Source organism: Ictidomys tridecemlineatus, chromosome 3, assembly GCF_052094955.1.
Source record: "Ictidomys tridecemlineatus isolate mIctTri1 chromosome 3, mIctTri1.hap1, whole genome shotgun sequence".
In the NCBI taxonomy this organism is placed as follows: domain Eukaryota; kingdom Metazoa; phylum Chordata; class Mammalia; order Rodentia; family Sciuridae; genus Ictidomys; species Ictidomys tridecemlineatus.
In genome coordinates this window covers 82,095,331-82,114,171 of record NC_135479.1, presented here as the reverse complement: position 1 = coordinate 82,114,171, position 18,841 = coordinate 82,095,331, and the positions used below count along the sequence as shown (strand labels likewise).

General features: G+C 46.1%; 1 protein-coding gene across 1 annotated transcript in view; it reads right to left on the bottom strand.

The window, feature by feature from the left end:
- The window catches only part of Ephb1 (EPH receptor B1), a 420,387-nt gene that overhangs the window by 255,058 nt on the left and 146,488 nt on the right, over positions 1-18,841 (bottom strand). The window contains exon 3 of the mRNA XM_040269826.2: positions 1,768-2,449. Coding sequence (XP_040125760.1) covers positions 1,768-2,449 — 682 coding nt within the window. The remainder of the gene's footprint in view (positions 1-1,767; positions 2,450-18,841) is intronic.

Below are 18,841 nucleotides of genomic sequence, written 5' to 3'. Positions count from 1 at the left end.
GTATGGACAGCAGAACCCCCCCAAAAGAGTAACGTTCCAATTAGCCCAAAGAAATGAACGCTTGTTCCCAGAGTCCCAATTAAATCAGAACCAATCAATGCCTGCTCCGGTTCCTGCCGTTCTGCTCAGGAAATAATGAGAAAAATGAGAGGGCCCCAGCCAGCAAGTGCAGGGTGGCAGCCTTTTGAAGCCCAGAGAAATCACCCGTGCACTGTCACAAGCATGCCGGGCTGCACCTGTGCCTTTAAGAACTCAGTCTGGTGCCTTGGTCCCCACTCAGACCCTAAAGAATGCCAAAGAGGGTGCCCCCCCCACCCCACCCCCAACAAAAGGGACAAAGAGGAGCACTGTGGGACCAGGCCCGGCTGGTTTTAAAACTGTCTGCGGTGATTCATCACTGGACCTGCACTCTCTCCCCTCTGTTTCCACACCATCCATCACGGGTACCAGAACCCAAAAATCCAATAAAGACACAAAGGCACAGCTCTGCACTCTCAGCAGGCCTCAGAAAGGCTGTGTGAGGCCCCAGCCCAGGCAATTAGCTGAGTCCATAGGATCGCAGTGCTGATGGGCATTAGCAGCCCCGGTCCTGGGCACTTGACGGACAGGTATTGGAGGAGGAAGGTGAAGAGGAGGAAGAGGGCACTGGCTGCGATGGTGTTCAGGCAAGGTGGTGGTGACAACAGAGGACAGGTGTCAGGAGGCTCACGATAAGAAGAAGGGGCCATTTATAGCCCCCAAACTCTAAAGGACTGGGGTCAATCCTAGTGACCTATTAGGGTTAAGATGTAGAAAGCCTTTCTCTTAAAAACATCCAGAAGTTCTGAGGGTCACATGCAAAATTTTATAATGAAAAGAAGTCTTTTCCCCAGCCCTGGATTTCCCCATGTTAAACTTCTGTGACTTAAGTAAGACCTAAGCCGTGGGGCCTCCAGACCCTTCCAATCTCCCAGGGAGACTGAGCCATGCATCAGTTCAGCCTATGTCTTGCCACATGTGGTCATGGGCTCTCTAGAACTGAGGAGCACACGTGTAAGCACAGGGTATCCTGACTCTCCCAGACTACAAAGTTGGCATCACTGTGTCATTCAGAAGCAAAAGGTACTGCCACACACGATACACTCCTACTCCCATTCCAATAGCTTCATCTCCTTCCAGGGCCTGGCGTTGAGCCCCAGGAGAAAGACAGCCAAGCCAAAGGGCTTTGAGTTAATGAGCTACATGGGTTCAGTACCAAGTTCAATGCTGTGGGAGCTGGACCGAAATGAACTAAAATATTTTCCAAATTCAGTCACTCCTCAATTACCCTTGAACGAATTGTCCATGACAACCCAAATACTCCATGCCCCACAGCATGGGGCTGGATGCAAGATGCAGAGGGGTGTGTGAATGTATGTGTTGGTGCAGGGGGTGAGAGAACAAGAGGGAGGAAGTGGGAGGGTGTGGGAGAGGGAGAGGGAGAGAGAGAAAGAGAGGGAGAATATGAGTGTGTTCCCCAATTAAATATAAATGAGTGATTATTAAATTATTTTCCACTATTCAGAATTGTCTGTATCTCTCCCTCCCAGCATGAATACAGACAATCTAGAAACAATGAAACCACTGGAAAATTGTTAGGTTTAGCATTAGAGATTGAGGTTCTTCAGAGTATTATAATAAGCCATTAGTCACTTCCTGTTCCTGGATGATTCAGAGTTAGAATAGGGAAATCTTACAACTTGGCCCATCCCCAAAGAAACACAGGCCTCCCAGGGCCCCAGGGCTTACCCTTGCAGGCCACGCTGTTCTCGGGCTCATAGCCAGGTTTGCAGGTGCAGCGCCCAATGGGCACCATCCATTCCCCATCCCCATTGCAGTAGAGTTTGATGGGCACGTCCACTTCCTCTGCATTGGGGATGCACGTGCCCCGAGCAATCACCAGAGACGTGCTCTCCGCTCCTGTCATGGTTTCTGGGAACACTGCAAAGTTTTGAACAATGCTGGGACACTTTTTGAAGAAGACGCGGACAGAAAGGAGAGACATACAGGCTCCGTAATCCTGGAAAGCGAGGTAAAAACCATTCCGAGTGAGAGGACCAAAGCTCCTGACTTCTGTGTTGACCTTCATCAACCTTCCCCCAAAGTCCACCTGGGAGAAGCTCTCATCTGCAGCAATGGTGTCTACTTTGAGGTAGGGAGCTTCCGACCAGAAGGCTGACTTCTTGGTGGCAATGACAGAGTCAGTCTCATAGTAGTACAAGTTGAAGGTCTCCTTGCAGGAGCCCGGGACATTGGGGAGGCTGCTACAGTCTCTCACAGTGAAGCGCATCTCTGTGTAGATGCGATGGGCCCCCCGTCGGTTGATGAAGGTGGTGAGCAGCCAGTTGTTCTGGTTGGGCTCGAAGACATTGCACACCTGGTAGGTGCGGATGGTGTTCAGGTTTTCATCATAGCCGCTGACTTCTTCCCACTGTACCAAGGAGTCCATATGCACACACATGCAAAAAAAAAACCAAAAAACAGAAAATAGAGAATGAGACCACAAACCAAGGCAGAACCGAGGAGAATCCTGGGGCTGGGAGGGCCTTACGAGCTCACCCGTCCCACTGCTGGACTCAGGAAATGAACATATCCAACCCCTGCTTCATTTTAGATTCCTCTTTTTAAAAAATATTTATTTTTTTAAGTGTAGATGGACACAACACAATACCTTTATTTCTATGTGGTGCTGAGGACCGAACCCAGGCCCCGCCCATGCTAGGCAAGCGCTCTAACACTGAGCCACAATCCCAGCCCCTTAGACACCTCTTTATGAGATGTCATAGTTCTTTGCCTCCCATACCAAGATATAACAGATTTCATTCTAGAAAGAATTTCCTCATTTAAACTATAGCTCTCATACTGTGACTATGACTTATGACATCCATGGGGAAAACCTGCAGTTCTCAGCTCTGAGTGATGGAAGGAACTTTCTTCCTCACTTCCACAGCCTCTATGGAATAGTGGTCCAATGACATGACACCTGTCATTGGAAATCCCCACCTCTGGAACTGATTTCTCTATTGTGGTAAGTCTCCTTTATCTCCCTGAAAAGCACATGGATATAAAGCTTGCCAGAGTTACTCAACAAACTCAGATTCTCATAAACTTTTGTTTTATAACCTTAATCTCTTTGAAAGAGCTCAACTATAAAACACTGTGGAGATTGCTAAGAGAGATCCACAGTGAAACCAATTAAGCTTCATTATGTGCAAATTTCAAGCAAACGTTTGAAAAGCAAGAATGTTGGAGGGCGTTATTTGGAAAGTGAGTTTCTTTCTAAGAGAGAGACAACCATGATTCTCATTGAAAAAGACAACCCCCATCTTTAGCAGCCATGTAGATTGGATTGGAAGAACACATTTATTAGATAATGTCTCTCAATATTCCCAACAACTAGGTACTATCATCTCTAATTTATGGGTGAAAAAATATCATGCAATTCCCCATGGTCACATGGCTGAAAGCAGAGGTATAGAGCTAAGGACCTAGACAGAAGTGGTACTTTGATGGCCTAAGAACTTCTAGAAAATTATTTCAAAAGGCAATGGGAAGGGTCTGCAAAGGCAAGTGTCAAAAAAGAGCTTCTGGGTTATTCTTTCTTCCTTGTGTTATAAGGAAAGAGGTGGAGGAAATAGCTATCCTGCCCCTATCTGGAAGCTCTCAGGGCTCTGATCTCAAGAACTGAGTCTACTCTCAGGAATAAAGTTAAAGTCCTATTCTGTCCACCTAAAATAAATAAGGGAGAGGAAAAAATAAATCAAACTTTAGTAAGTGGGTGGGTTAGGATCCTTGACTATTTGGCAATTGTGATCAAGGTAACCAGAACATACCCATTTCTTTAAATATTGTGCTGATTATTGTTCATGGTGTGAAGTTTAAATGTATAAATTGGAATTGTCTGTCAGCAGCTAAAAGCCAGTTATGTATGTGTGCATGGGAAATACTCGGCAACAGCTTCTCACAAGGGGTTAAGGCCCCTATAGAGGCAGGAGGATGGAGGCAAGACCGTTTTTCCAGCTGTGCCAGGGCATCAGAAAAACCAAGCAAAGTGTGAAGAGGGACCAATGGGATGATCTTGCATATCCAGGACTATAAAATGACCTCCCTCGTGGCCAGAACTAGGCAACTGAGCTGCAGTCTAGCCCACAACCCTGCTGGTCCCCAGCCCCTCTCAAGTGCCGGTTTCCTCCACAGCCGCCCAAAGTTCTCAATCAGCTCCTTCCAGATCCTTGTGCCAGTTTGGGGACAAAAAGGCCATCCCGATTCACTGCCCTAGACAAAGTCTCATGTCCTCCATAAAACACCCAGCACCCCATCTATCACTTGATTCCTTTATGATCTCCCAGCACTTCTCCCTACTCCACTTTCCTTCCAGAAAGCCAGATTTGACTTTCCAAACCCACAAGTGTGTCACACCTCTAAGTGTGTTCTCACGGAGCACCTTCTCCGTGGAATGCCTTTCAGGATTGGAAAAACCTCCCAGTTACCAGTTCACGTTCCCCAGGCAGGACTGGACTCCCCACCTTGGCGTCTGCTCCAGGCTCCTCCTTCACTAGGGCCCCACTGTAAGAACGTGTGTGCTCAGGGACTGGGACATCTCCCCCAGGGGTCAGCAAGGCCCCAAGGACTGCAGCACATCATCAACAGGCTGCATCCTATCACAATCCCTGAGTGGGTGTGGTTCATGCAGGTGGACATGCCTGTTCCCAGGCTCAGTGACAGGGCCACCAGCAGAGAGAGAGACAGCCCCACGGTACAGTTCGTGCAGAGTATAAATTCGCACTGTCAAATCTCACCTGGACTTTGCTTAATTTCTTATTGATTCTCTTGATGTAGAGAAACTGTTTTTTCTTCTTTCTTGAAGACTACATTATGTTCTATTACAACGTGTGTTTGTTAAAGTTACATTCTGCTTGCTTGGTTTTTGAAGGCAGAAAGCAAATATATTAGGGAGAAGAAGTTGCTGACAGTGTTTCAGATTAAGTTTGCAGTTTGCAGATCTCCCCCCTTTCCAGGGCCACTCTGAAATTTTTTTTTCCCCAGATAACATTACACGACAGTTAAGGGAAGGATGTCTTTCTCTCGCTGTTCTGCAACTGTTTAAACCCGGCAGGTTTCATGATCCATTTTTCCAGGGGGGTCTTAATATAAATGTGGGTCACTCTGTTAACGCACAGGTGAGGCATATGGCCCCATTGAGGATGGGGGCTAGACACAACTGGAGTCTTTGTCCCACCCAAGACTAATGCAGTTCTGCTGTGGGATCAGGACCTGAAGCCCAGGCACAGGATCACCTTAGCACAGAGACGGTGGCCGCCAATAGGTCTTTCAGTAAACAGAATGAGGATTTCCACTCTCATGGAGCCGGGATATTGAGAACATTTATCTTAGAAAATGACACTGATTAGTATTAGAAGACCCATCAGAGGTAATTGTTTTAAACATTAACCTCTCTAGGCCTCAGTTTTCTCATCTGTAAAATGAGGAATCATACTGGGTGACCTCGAGTTGTAAAATTCCACAGATCTAATTGATTCCCTGACAGCTCCCAAGGGAGCGATCAAAGCAAATTAGAGGGAATAGAGCTTTATATTCAAAGGGAAAGAGTAGAAAGAAATTGAGAGAAAAGGAAAATAGCTCCCTGTTGTTTGGGGAAAAGCCACGATAGAGCCTCCCATTAATTTCTCTCCATCATTCTTCCCCTGTCAGCGGGTGCTGCGAGGATTGGAGACATAAGCCATCCGAGTGGGCGAGAGGAGGGACAAATGCTTTCAAGAGCAGGTAGCAATTAGGATGGGGGCCTAAGATTTTGAAAGAGAAGATTTTTGGTTAATGGAGATGAGGGCGGGGTGGTATTCCCAGCAGGGAGAGACAAACATCATTGTTTATGATACTTGGAATCAGTCTCCTTGCTTTACAGTGAGTTATGCCTCCCTCATTCATCAATGAAAAAAAAATATTGACTAAATACCAGTTTTATACCAAGCACTCCATTAGCCACTGGGGATACAGCAATATGCAGCTTATAATCTAGTGAGAGGAACACAAATTAGTAAATGATTATGAAAATAACTAAATAACTACAATTGGACTAACGGCTATCAGGGAAAATTATGGATTGCCAAGAGAGGGGATGCACCTGACATGCAGCAGCATGTCAGGGAAGCCGGGAAGGGATGGATGGAGGCTGGAGAAGTATGTGTCTTCTGGGAGCTTAGTGTCTGAGCCCAGGCACACACAAGTGCAAAGGTCCTGAGGTAGGGAAAAGCAACCTGATGCCATTGAGGAATGAAGCCTATAGGACAGAAAAGTCATAAAAGGCTGGAAGCAGTAGGAATAAGACTGAGGGGAAGGTGCATTGGACAGAGAATTTTGGATTTCAACCTGAGTATAACTAGAAGTGTCACTGATGAAGTTTGAGGCTAAAAAATACAAGTGATCAGAACTGAGTTTTTATTTACTTATTTATTTATTTGGATACTAGGAATTGAGCCCAGAGGTACTTAACCCCACTGAGCCACATCCCCAGTGCTTTTTTATTTTTTCATTTTGAGACAGACTCTCGCTAAGTTGCTTAGGGCCTCTCTAAATTGCTGACACTGGCCTGGAACTTGCAATCCTCCTGCCTCAGCCTCCTGATTTGCTGGGATTATGGGTTGTGCACCTCCACATCTAGCTAGAATTGAGTTTTTAAAAGATATTAGAGAAGCAATGTAAAGCCCAGGCTGGAGGACAGTTTGAGCATATGGAAGAGACAACTAAAGGTCACTGTAGCCATCCAGGAAGAGGTGATGGAGGTTGGACCAAACCCAGGGAGACTGGAAAGATATTTGAGGGAGACTCTCTAAGCACTCACTAAGCCTACAGTGGGGACAACAGACCAAAGGGCTCTATGTCCCCTAAACATTCTTTAATGCACCTGTCTTCCCTTTCCTCTCAGGATTAGAGCTGCCACATCCTCAGGAATACTGCTTCCCCACCTCCTCCCTTTCTCCTTCTTTAAAAAAGAGGGCGTTTTACCAGTCTCAGGTAGTCTACCCCGCAGATGCCCAATTTCCTGTTTAGGCCCAATTTTCTTTTACCCTGAGCCTTGCTGGCTCCAGTCCCTGGAGTCTTCCTTCTCACAGTCCAGCCCATAGCCCACGTTCTCAAGATCTCCTTCAGCGGCCACCTCTCAGCCTCCACTCCTAGGCATTTGACAAATTCCCTCCCCTGGTCTTTCCTGTAATTATCTCCTCCCATTAAAATAACAACAAAACACCATGATTTGCTTATCAGATTGGCAGAAAATTAAAGAGATAAAATGCCAAGACTTGGTAAGAAAGTGGATAAGGGCACCACTGCCCCAGCCTTTGGGGGAAGTACAAACCAGTGACATCTTTCAGAAGTCAGGGTGGTAGCTTCTCTCAACATTTAAAATGTTGGCTAAAACTCAAATCAGTATGGAAAAGGTGAATCATTTTTTAAAAATTGTTTTGCCACCTGGGTAACCATCTGGAAAGAACATAACTCATCTGTACTTCATACCTGACTCTAAATTCCCAGTGAATCAAAGATTTCAACATTAAAAATGAAACCATAAAAATAATGAAAGAAACCATGGAGGACAATTTCTGGATACAAATTGTGACATGAATTCAGGAGCCATAAATTGATCAATCCAGCTCTATTCATTTTTTCCAACTTTTTAATGGCCCGATAGGAAGAGCCTTAATCAAAGTCAAATTTAAAAAAAAAATATGAACAAACAATGAAAAAAGTGTAATTTATCACAGATAAATTATTCACTTCCTTTGGTATGGAAAGAGAACTTATATATCAGTAATATAGTAGAAAAATGGGTGAAAAATATCAACAAACTCCTCATGGAGAAACATATAGCTCTTAAACATATGAAAAGATGCTGAATGTCACTCATTATTATAAACAAAAGGAAATTAGCAAAGTTTTGAGACTTTTTTTTTTTTGTTGTTGTTGTTGTTAGAGAACAGAAGTTTGATAACACTGCTGGAGAGCTTGTCAATGAGAAATCCGATCCACATTTGGATAAAGGGCAAATTTGTACAACCTCTGTGGAAATTTTGGTTTTATTTATCCAAAATTACAACTGCCAACACTCTTTGATTCAGCCATTCCACACAGAAGATAATCCCTCAGACAAATCTTCATGGATTTGAAGTTAGGAGCACACAGTCATTTTCTGTAGCCACATCACCTCCAGAATGTTACTCAAGCCAAGGAGCTTGGATCATGGGCCTGCAGATGATGTGTGGCCTTATTAAAATCTGCTCCAAGGGCAACCAGCCAGAGTTTTACGTAGTCCTAGTGAAAAGATGAACCATTAACTGAGATTGAAATTCTCACCATCAGCTGAATAGAGGACTCAGAATTTGAACTAATTTGACAAAAATAAAAATAAGTTCTGGGACACTGTTGTGCATACTTATTTGCGGAACAAGCCTCCGCAATTGCTACAGACCAATTTAAATCTAGTCCTACTTCTCGGAGTTCTCAACTGGACTCTTTACTATGGTACCACAGACCTTCATAAATGTCCATGAACTGGTGAACACACACACAATATATATATTATATATATATATATATATATATATATATATATATATATATATATATATGAGGTACCTGTGCAATAGGATACTATTTAGAACTGAAAAGAATGACGTTCAGGCACATTCTGAAAATGGGTGATCCTCTAAAACATTGTGCTAACTGAAGGAAAGAAGCCATGTGCTCTGGTTTAGATGTGAGGTGTCTCCTAAAAGCTCAAGTGAGAGACAATGCAAGAAACTTCAGTGATGAAATGATTGTAAGAGTTGTAACCTAATCCACTGATACGGATTAACTGGATGGTGACTATAGGCAGGTAGGGAATGTCTAAAGGAGACAGGTCCCTGGGGCATGCTTGTGGGGTTTATGTTTTGTCCTTGATGATGACACTCTCTGTTTCCTGGTTGCCATGTCCTGCACAGCTTTACCCTTCCATGCCCTCCTGCCATGATATTCTGCCTCACTCAGGCCCAGAGCTATGGAGTTGGCCCACCGCAGACTGAACCTCTAAAACTGGAAGCCAAAATAAACTTTTTATCCTCTAAGTTCTTGTCAGGTCTTTGGATCACAGTAACAACAACAAAAAATGCTGACTAAGACACTGTGTGTCCCAAAAGACCACATATTACATGATTCCATATGCATCAACTGTTCCAAAGAGGCAAATCTAGAGACAAAAAAAAAAAAAAGTACATTAGCATTTGTCTGGGGCTGGGGGATGGAAATAAGGGGATGCAAATGGGCATGAGAAGTCTTTTCTGGAAAGACTTTTCTAGAAGTCTTTCTAGAAAAGAAGGATTGTGGTAATGATTGCAAACTTTTAAAAATTTATAAAAATAACTTAGTTAAGTGTAAGTATATTTATGGTATATAAATAATACACCAACATAGCTTTAAAAGAAAAAAAACCTGTTACCTGGCCCAGCTTACACCTCAACACCACACAATGCTAGCTTGGTCTCTGTTACCCACAAACAGCATGCCCACAGCAATGCATGCCCCTGTTTGTCCTATCCCCCAGGCCAAGGATGCCCTTCTCCTTCATCCCTGAAAACCATGTGCCAAATATTCATCCAATCTAGTTTTTTGGTGGATGAACATATGACACCCTAGCTGAGGCAAAGAGAAGGGACAGGTGCCCAAGGGAAGTATCCCTATCACCAAGACTGAGGGCCTGGGGAGTATCTGAAATGTGGTCCAAAGACAGGATCATAATCTTGGACCCAGGATCCCATCCCAAGAGTCCCTGATTTTCCAACCTGGAGGCCAGTCAGGTAGTCATCAGGACAAAAGTGCCCTCCATCTCTAACACACCCAGTTCATCACAATCTGCTGCTTCTTTCTGGCCTCTCTCTTGCAATACCATGGCAACTGCACTAGGCATTACCTCATGCCTGGATTAATGCCTTGGCCTGCTGTTTGGTCAGAAAGTGGTGACAATCGATAAAACACGAGACGTCAGAGTCCCAAGCCAGGATCATACCCTCTCACACCTGGACAAGAAGACCAGACCCATTTCTGCTCCTTGACCTTGTTGCTTATATTTGACCTATACTAGTGCCCTTCTCCTACTCCACTCTCATGCCATCTGATCTCCAGGACACAGAGCAGAAAATAGCAAACCTGGCTGGAAGTCACTGCAGAGGACCAAAACACTTCGGGGGACAAATGGGCAAACCGAGGCCCAGGGACATTCAGTGGCTGGTCCAAAGCCAGGCAGTTGATCCACAGCAGGGCTGAGTTCTCTTTTGCTCCCTCCTTCAAGGGGGCTCAGGTCTTCCTTCCTCCATGAGGACTTCTCCAGCTGTTGTTCAGCTACTCTTTGCTGAATGCTTCAAGCATGATGGCGTTTATTCCACACAATTTAGCATTTGACAACACACGGTTTTGAAGTATTCTTTAATTGCTTCATGTGTGTGACTTTGGTTTCTGCTACCAGGATATGAGCTCCTTGAGGACAGGGAATTATGTTGTGACTAATTTATTAGTTCAATTCAACAAGTAAAATAATTTCAAGCATTTAGCTTCGCAACACTGGAACGAGGCAACAGCATTTTAACCACTATATATCTGGGACCAGGGAAACCCAAAGGTTTCTCAGGGTTCTGTTCTCACTCTATTTCACCTCACTTTTATCCTGGGTGGTTTTATGCACACACACAAGGTGTATCCTCATAACCTACATCACCCACTTGACCTCTCCCCAAAGCCTCAGACTTGTGTATCCCGTTGCCTGCTGGACACCCCCTGACAAAAACCTAAAGTTCTGCACCTTGTTCTCTGAAGACCCAGACCACACAGTCTCCAAAGCCAAATACCTAGGAAACAGTCTGGATTCAGCCTTTCTATTTCCCTCCTTTTTTGCTCCTCATCACAGGAGATTAACCAACCAATCCTATATCACCTGTCTCCTAACTTTTCTATCTAGCCCTCCCTTCCCATCTTTCCACTGACATCTCTCTCCCCCCATCCTCAATGATTGTCTCACTACTTTCCTTCTCTCTCCTGCCCTTAAGAATTTTCTAGAATAAATTTTAGAAGTTTTTCTTTCCTGTGGACCTGTCCCTACAGGGCTGGGACAGTATTGGGGACCTCGCCATCCTCCCTGTGTCTAACCCTCAAAAGATTCTGGGAGCCTGAAGCAGTGAGTGAGGCCCTGTTCCTTAAATTCCCAGCCTCCTCAGTCTCTGGTCCTTCACTGAGGACTTGTGGCAGGTGCCATCAGGTGAGCCTGTCCCTGGAAAAAGGAGAAACAAATCAGACTTGCACAGCCCACAGAATATGAACAGCCTTTGAAAGGGCACTATTATTGATGCAAATAGACCACCTGTCCTTGAGATAAGCATAATAAAGAAAACAATGACACCCATTAGGAAGTACTTGTTCAGGCTTTCAGACCGTGACTTTGATGTATGAGAAAGACACCTCCAGGTCCCAGCCAAGATCTAGGTTTGTTAGACTTGCTTATTGAAAGTCAGAACTCACAGATCTGCTGCTCTGGAGTGCCCCAGATTGCCCGCTGACATTTGGACAGTGCATATTGACTATTTGCAATTTGGTTGATTGTGTGTGTGTGTGTGTGTGTGTGTGTGTGTGTGTGTGTAAAGCGTGCTGTTAAAATTCTTTGTCATGGGCTATACCCACCAGTCCATCTACACAGCCATCTTTAACAACCTCCAGACACATTCTTTATCTTTTTATTTTTAGTTGTAAATGGACACAATACCTTTATTTTGATTTTAAATTTTTATGTGGTTCTGAGGATCAAACCCAGAGCCTCACACATGTGAGGCAAGTGCTCTACCACTGAGCCACAATCCCAGCCCCACATTCGTTATCTTTTAAGGCCAAATTTGAATCAGAAATAGGCAAAGAACATCTGGAGCCAAATTTTGAAGAATGAGATGAACGAGCAAGCTCATATCAAGAAATAATATTTATTGGTTAAAGATGAAGAGCCACTATAAATGACGTTAAGAGATTTGAGCAGATTCTACTCTGTGTCTGTCAAAAGAAGCATGGAGTTCTGAAAAGATCTTTCATAGTCGGCCCCTCCTTGAACTGCAGCAATGTCTCCACCCCTCCTAGAATGCTCACTGGCCACCATGCTATATCATCATCTCCATAAACCAACCATTTCTACAAGGCCCAGCTGAGAGGGTCTACCTCCTCTGGACACCTTTCTTTAAGATGGAAATAGAAATGAATTACTGAAATAGGCCTCTGTTAGCCTAACCAGATATCAGCTAGTCTGATCTGTTTCAAGCCCAGTTCACTGAATTTGTTTTTTAAATAAGGAATGGAGCATCCACTGCCATGTCCAAGCACTGTCATAGGTACTGGTGACACAACAGTGAATAAGAGACAAAGTCCTTGCCCCTGTGAAGCTTATATTCTAATACAATGAGTTAGAACAAATCATATGAATTCTTATAGCATTAAATACTATTAAGGAGTGTGTAAAGGGATAAAATGGAAGATGGTAATGGGGTGGTCAGGGAAGGTCTCCCTCTCGGCAGAGATCTAAATGGCACACACCAGCCAGGCTCCACGAATGAAGAGCAAGGAGTGGCCTGATGCATTGCCAAGAAAGACAAGAGACCAGAGAGGTCACAGGAGCCAAGAGTACGGAAAAGGGAAGGAGATGAGGTTGGGGAGGTGGCCAGGAGGCAGATGGACTCTCACCTCTGTGAGTTACTGCTCTGAGACCACAAATGACTTTCTAAGCATCAATTTCCTCATCTGCAAAATACTGTTTACCTTGTAGGGTGTGGCAAAGACTGAAAGATCAGGGAAGTAACTCATCTAGCCCTGTGTCTGCAGCTAACTGCCCTTCCCCAAGTACCAATTATTATCATTATCATTATGACCGCCATCATTATTACTGAGTCACCAGGGTGTGGAAACCATCTTGATCCTACATAAGTTGTGGTCAGCAGAATGCACAGACTAAGAGGACAAACTTCCTGTCCTACAACCAGCTGACCCAGATTGTCTACAGAACAAGGACAGCCAGCAACCCCTTTCCCTACTCCTCTGTTAATCTCTTAGCCTTCCTCTGGGCCTACTTCAGCATGAGCTCTCTTCCTTCAAGCAGACAATCCCTGAACAACTGTCAACCATCAGCTCAGAATATAGGAGAGAAAACTGGACTTTGGGCCTGTTCTGCAGTCTGAATTTGGGTATCAACTGTTATGGGGGAAGATGTTTTTTCAAATAGTTGCTACCACCATGCTTTGGGGGGCCATGATGGGACTTTGCAGGCACAGTCCCCGGAGCCCATACAGTTCTGAATTTCCTGAAGCCCACAGAAGACCAAAGATCCCTTAGAACAGCAGATGGCTCAGACCTGAGCTGTAGCCATCACCAGCAAGCCTTCTCTGCCCAGGACACTGGGCCCTACTGAGGAAGCTCCTGTGTAGACAGTAGACTAAGCCCAAAAGAGCTGGGATATTAGACAAGCTAGAGGGCTAATTAAAATGTAAAATGAGGTCCGTGGGGCATAAACTCCTACAAGCCCAGAGGGATCCATCATTTAGTACACCAACCAACCAACCAAGGCAGCTTTGCTCAATGGCTCCCCTGGGGGCCTGAGCACCAGTTCACCTCCCAATAGCTGTATTACCTCCCAGATGTGGGCTGCAGGACACAAAATTTCCCCCTCCCTCATTCGTTCCCAGGACGCCTGTCGTTTTGCTAAAGAGAAGGGTGGCAGGTTCGGGGTGGGGCATTGCTTCTAAAAACCCAGCACCTGGAAAGGGCTTTTATACTGCAGTGTTATGGATTCCCTGAATTTCAGATTTGCAGCAAGAACACACTCTTTGGGATCCAAGAGAGCAAGCGAATAAGGTTGAGATTCAAATTAAAATGAGAAAAACAGGCCCACCATGTGTCCCAGAGGGATCCCTAAGAGCAAAACTCCATAAAATCCACTGGGAATTGGGATGGTAGAAAGATGGCAGGGACTACAAATAGAGAGGTGGAGGCCAAGGCCCCAAGGAACATACTTGATCCTGAAAGGAGGCATCTGGGTCTTTAAAGCAGGGCAGGGTTCAGAAGCACTGCTGCATCCATGCCCAACCCAGAACCCAGATCATGGTGATCCCTGGTTCACTGGGATGAAGTTCACTGGCTCTTATGAGTGAGCTGGACTCGGCTATGTGACTATGGACAAGACTTCAAACCTCTCAGAGCCTCAGTGTCCTCCTTTGCAACACAGGGAAACTAACAGTACCTATCTTCTGCAGGTGAGGATTAAACATGCTTTGAGGCTGTGAGTTACTTAAATCCAGTTGGTTAGCATGGATTCCCAACTCCACAGTCACCTACTTAGCCTCCCTCCTTTCCTCAAAGGCTTTGGTTCTCCCTACAATGTGTATGATCCACAGTTCTCTCCCATCTTCTGGTTTCTGCCCTTGTGGCTTTAATCTTTGGCATGTTCGTGCCTGCATGGACATGTGTGTGTGTGTGTGTGTGTGTGTGCATGTGTGCATGTGTGTAAGTGTGTGTGTGCACGTGTGTATGTGTGTGTGCATACAGGGATGGTTGCTGCGGCCCTTCCTCAGGCATGCCCTGTCTTCAAGGCCATCTAGACACAAAGTCAGCTCTACACTTCTACACTCGGGTCTGAAGGCACTCCCTCACTGCTATAGGAGCCACATTGCTAGAAATCAAACTGGCCCAAGGTCTAGATGGTGCACATCTCTTTGCCACCTGACACATTTCACACCCAGGTCTCTGCCCGGTACACCAGGGGAGACCCTGCAGGCTGGTACCTCTGGAGGAGGCTCCTGGTCCACATCCCTAAGGCCACCATAACCTCCACCAGGCAGCAGCATTGCATACCAGGCCCTGCCTGGAGTGGGGTCCTCAGCCATTATGACAGCTGCTGCTGCTGTTGACACTGCAACAGTGACAAATTCATCCCTCTGACAAGATCCCTTTAAATAATTCACAGGGAGCTGGGGATTAAGACACTGTTTCTCTCTGTCTCTGTTGAGATTTAAAATACCTCCAGCTGAGGCATTTAAAGAGCATATAATGGGCTGCCCCTCTTGGGTCTCCCCTCCCCCCTCCTCCTTTTTCCCATTTCCCAAACTCACCCCCCACCCCACCAGTCAGTCCTATAACAAGGAGGTCCAGAAAACAAGAAAGAGAGAGGGTGTTTGGGGGGGGGGAGAGGAGGGAACCAGTGCTTGGCTGGTCACTATGGCAACGGTGGCAGGGTATTCAGCTGCCATTATCCCAGCGCCTCACACATGTGATTATCTTAAGCTGTCGATTGAATGTGGTTCTCACTGCTGCCCAACACCGCCTTGTCGAACAAGGCAGGGGCGGGAGCCGCGGGCCCCAGGCCGCAGCTGCCTAATATTGCTAGGCTTAGACCTGGTCTCCATGGATGAGAGACCAGTTGAGTTGCCTCTGGAGGGACTGGTGGCATTTCCCTTCAGCTTGGAGGGTTTTCCGCTCAGAAGGTACAGCGGAGGCCAGCCTGAAGCTGGGGCCACCAACACTGGGCTGCAGCCTGGGGAAGTGGGCTTCTCATTCTAAGAGCTCACTGCACAGGGGCCCTGCTGACTGTCCTGGATACCAGAGAGCCAGCCAGGGGAGAGGAAGGGGCGGGGCCTTCTGGGAGGAGCTCTGGATCCAGTCCCATTTTCTGGGTAGAGGAAATTCTCAGTCTCCTGCTATAAGTAACCCAAACCTGGCCTGGGAAGAAGGTGCCCCTTTTCTGGCCTGTCTGTTCCCACCATTGGATGGGAATAGAGCTGCTATGTGTAACTACTTCAGGGGACTCTGTTTTTTTTTTTTTTTTTTTTTTTTTTTTTTCAGAGACTGTAGCTGCTAAAGTATGTTTCTAGGAAGCCTGTGAAGGACTTTGGCCTCCATTGAGAATATAATTATCTCAATCCTTTGCCTCCTGGACTTGGCTTTGGACCATCTCTGGGCTAAGATTCCTTGAATGACAAGATCATTCATCAAACCCTATCAGACACACTTTAGTTTTTCCCATGTCCTTTTGAAAATTCAGCTCCAGATGAAGCCCATCATTTCAGATAGGCTCCGATCAGCACAATGGACTTGCACGTGGACTGCTCTGAATCCCTGAGATAGCCTGGCCCTTCCTCCCATGGCATCCTGTAGTCAGCACCATGAAGACAGAGCTTTACTTCAGCCCCCACCTACGGCACTGCCCACCACATCACCCCAGCTCGTTATTGCACAATTAATTGCTTGTACCTGATCGCAGACACAACCTATCACCATTCACCAGGCTGCTCTGAAAGCAGAATTCCCAATCAGCAAGCTAAGACTGTGCCTGAACTCCAGCATCTTCCACATTGGCTGTCCTTTGTGATACCAGGAGGTATGCGGGACATGCCTGTCTCCACCAGAGAGCGTTGATGAGGGGGTAGTGTGCATGGAGATGGGGAGGTGGCATGCTGGGACCCCCAGCTGCAGTGGAGGAGGGGTTTGTCCAGCAGAATTGGCACTGAGGCCACTGGGTGGGAAAAGCAGCCTGCTGGGGTCTCCTCCCAGCTTTCCTTCCCACAAATCCTTACTTCCTCAACATTTGCCAACACCTATCAGGAAGGAGCTGACCCACCCAGGCTTCTCTGTCGCTGCCTGAAGCTGGCCATCTGCAGGGACCACCTGTATCCTTCCTCCTCCAGACCAGGGCTCGCTTGCTCTGTGATTGGGGCTTCTCACTTCATGCTCCATCTAGACTTGCCACTCTCTGCTCCCAAGCCCACACATCACAAGTCACCTGCTCTACCTCCCCTGTAGAGCTTGCTTTAAAAAAAAAATGATTCATGGGGTGCTTGTCACATTCACTGCTTGGTGGCCCAAGGCTGGCAAATCTAGCCTTTCCCTTGGTAGGATATTGGGAAACATTTGTCTCCCCTTGTTGCCCCCCTACCCTGGCATTCTCTGGTTTCTCAGCAGTCTATGACACTGACATCCCTTCATACTCTTTTGCTGACAGAGGTACACGAATGAGCTTTGTGGTCAGATGAGCTTAGGGTCAGACTCAGCAACACTTGGTCCTATTACTTTGAATAAAAGCTCTGAGCTTCATGAATCTGAAAAAATGGAAGAAATGCCACCTGCCTTCAGGGTCCCAATGAGAAGTCAGCCAGGTAACATAAGTAATACCCAATGCTGGTACACAGTCAGTGCTTAATTAATAGTGATGAGTGTACTAGTTATTAATAATTATAATATCACTATTAGTTACAGGGTAAACCTCTGATGTTCATGCAAGAAATACAACCCTGCCAGGAACCCTAGAATGTCAATCTTGTATCCCCCGGGGTCCCTCGTTCAATCAGTTCCCATTCTCCTCCCAGGCAAGTAAGGCCTCTCCAACAAGAATCAATTCTACCACCAGTGCTAGTCAGGGCAAGAGGTATAGCACTGAGCTTTCTAGTTTACAGAAAAGGTAATTCTCCCAGTCACTCTGTAAATAATCTCTTATATGACCATGTTATAAAGGCAGAATGTGGGATCAGAGAAGTTAAGGAACTTAGCACAAAATGGCCATAAAGCCAGAATGTCAAAATCCAAACCCTAGCCTTGTTCCTTTAAAAATATAGTGTGGTTTAGGCCAGATGATTCTCACACTTTTGGCTATCATTGGAAGTAAGGCCAGAGGCATGGTCCCAGGGCTGGCCGGTTTCCACGAGGCTAAGCTCATCCTTCCTACAGCCAGGTTCAGTGTCCTCCTGTTTCTGCTCATGACCTTGACCCTCTCTTCCTCTGTTTCTCCTGGGTATCTCATCTAGGCCTCTTAACTCTGCCTCACATTCTCATGCTCTGTCTTCCCCAGCAAAGTCCCCTCCTTCACCGGGACCACCAGCCCCGAGAGCTGAGTGTGCAGGTTGGTGGGACTGATCCACCTCTGTTCCAACATGGTGCCAGTCAGGAGCCTGGTTCCCTTCTGCTGCCTTTAGAGCCACCTGCCTTTCAACTTGAGAAGAGCTGTCATCAGCAGTTGATCCTCAGACTCACATACCAGTTGCAAAAATGTATATAGGGTTGGGACAAGGGACATGTTTGGGGACTGCCTTCCCAGGGAAAAAAAGAAATGATACCTTTCTGAAACAAACTAGGGTTAAACCTGTCAAGGATGAGGGGCAAGTAAAACAATTGTGGTCTGGGAAGAGGACCCTCTTCCATCCTAGCTACATACCACTGCCATCTGGGTGGGACTATGGCTGCCATGAGTGACCCCCCCTTCAGGAAACTCCTTATTCCTCATACTGTGACTTGCCAAGAGTGGGGAGGTGGGCTTGGGTGACCTCTGGAGTTCGTGGACAGAAAATATCCTGCTCAGCTGGCACGCATGAGTCCGTGAGTTATTTCCAAGAGTGAGAAAATAAATCTGTCTGAGGTTAAAGTTCTAATAAAATATCACAACTCCCAAAATTCTTTAATCCAGCAAGCCAAGGAAACACCTCTTTCTCAACCCCTCTCTCTCTCTCTCTCTCTCTCTCTCTTTCTCTCACCTATCATCTACCCCTCTACACACATCCCGAATGGATGTCTGCAATCAATATATGAATGTTCTACTCCATGGCATGCAGTATCATTTTATTTCCCTCCATTTCCAAGGCATACACATGCCCACTCACCCACCAAAAATCTCATCTAAAAGTCCTGCAAGGGAACATCTGAGGAGCAGTGTGGGTATGTGGTCTTACTGCTCATACAACCCAACTCTCCTCCCCTCAGGACCCAGCCAGCA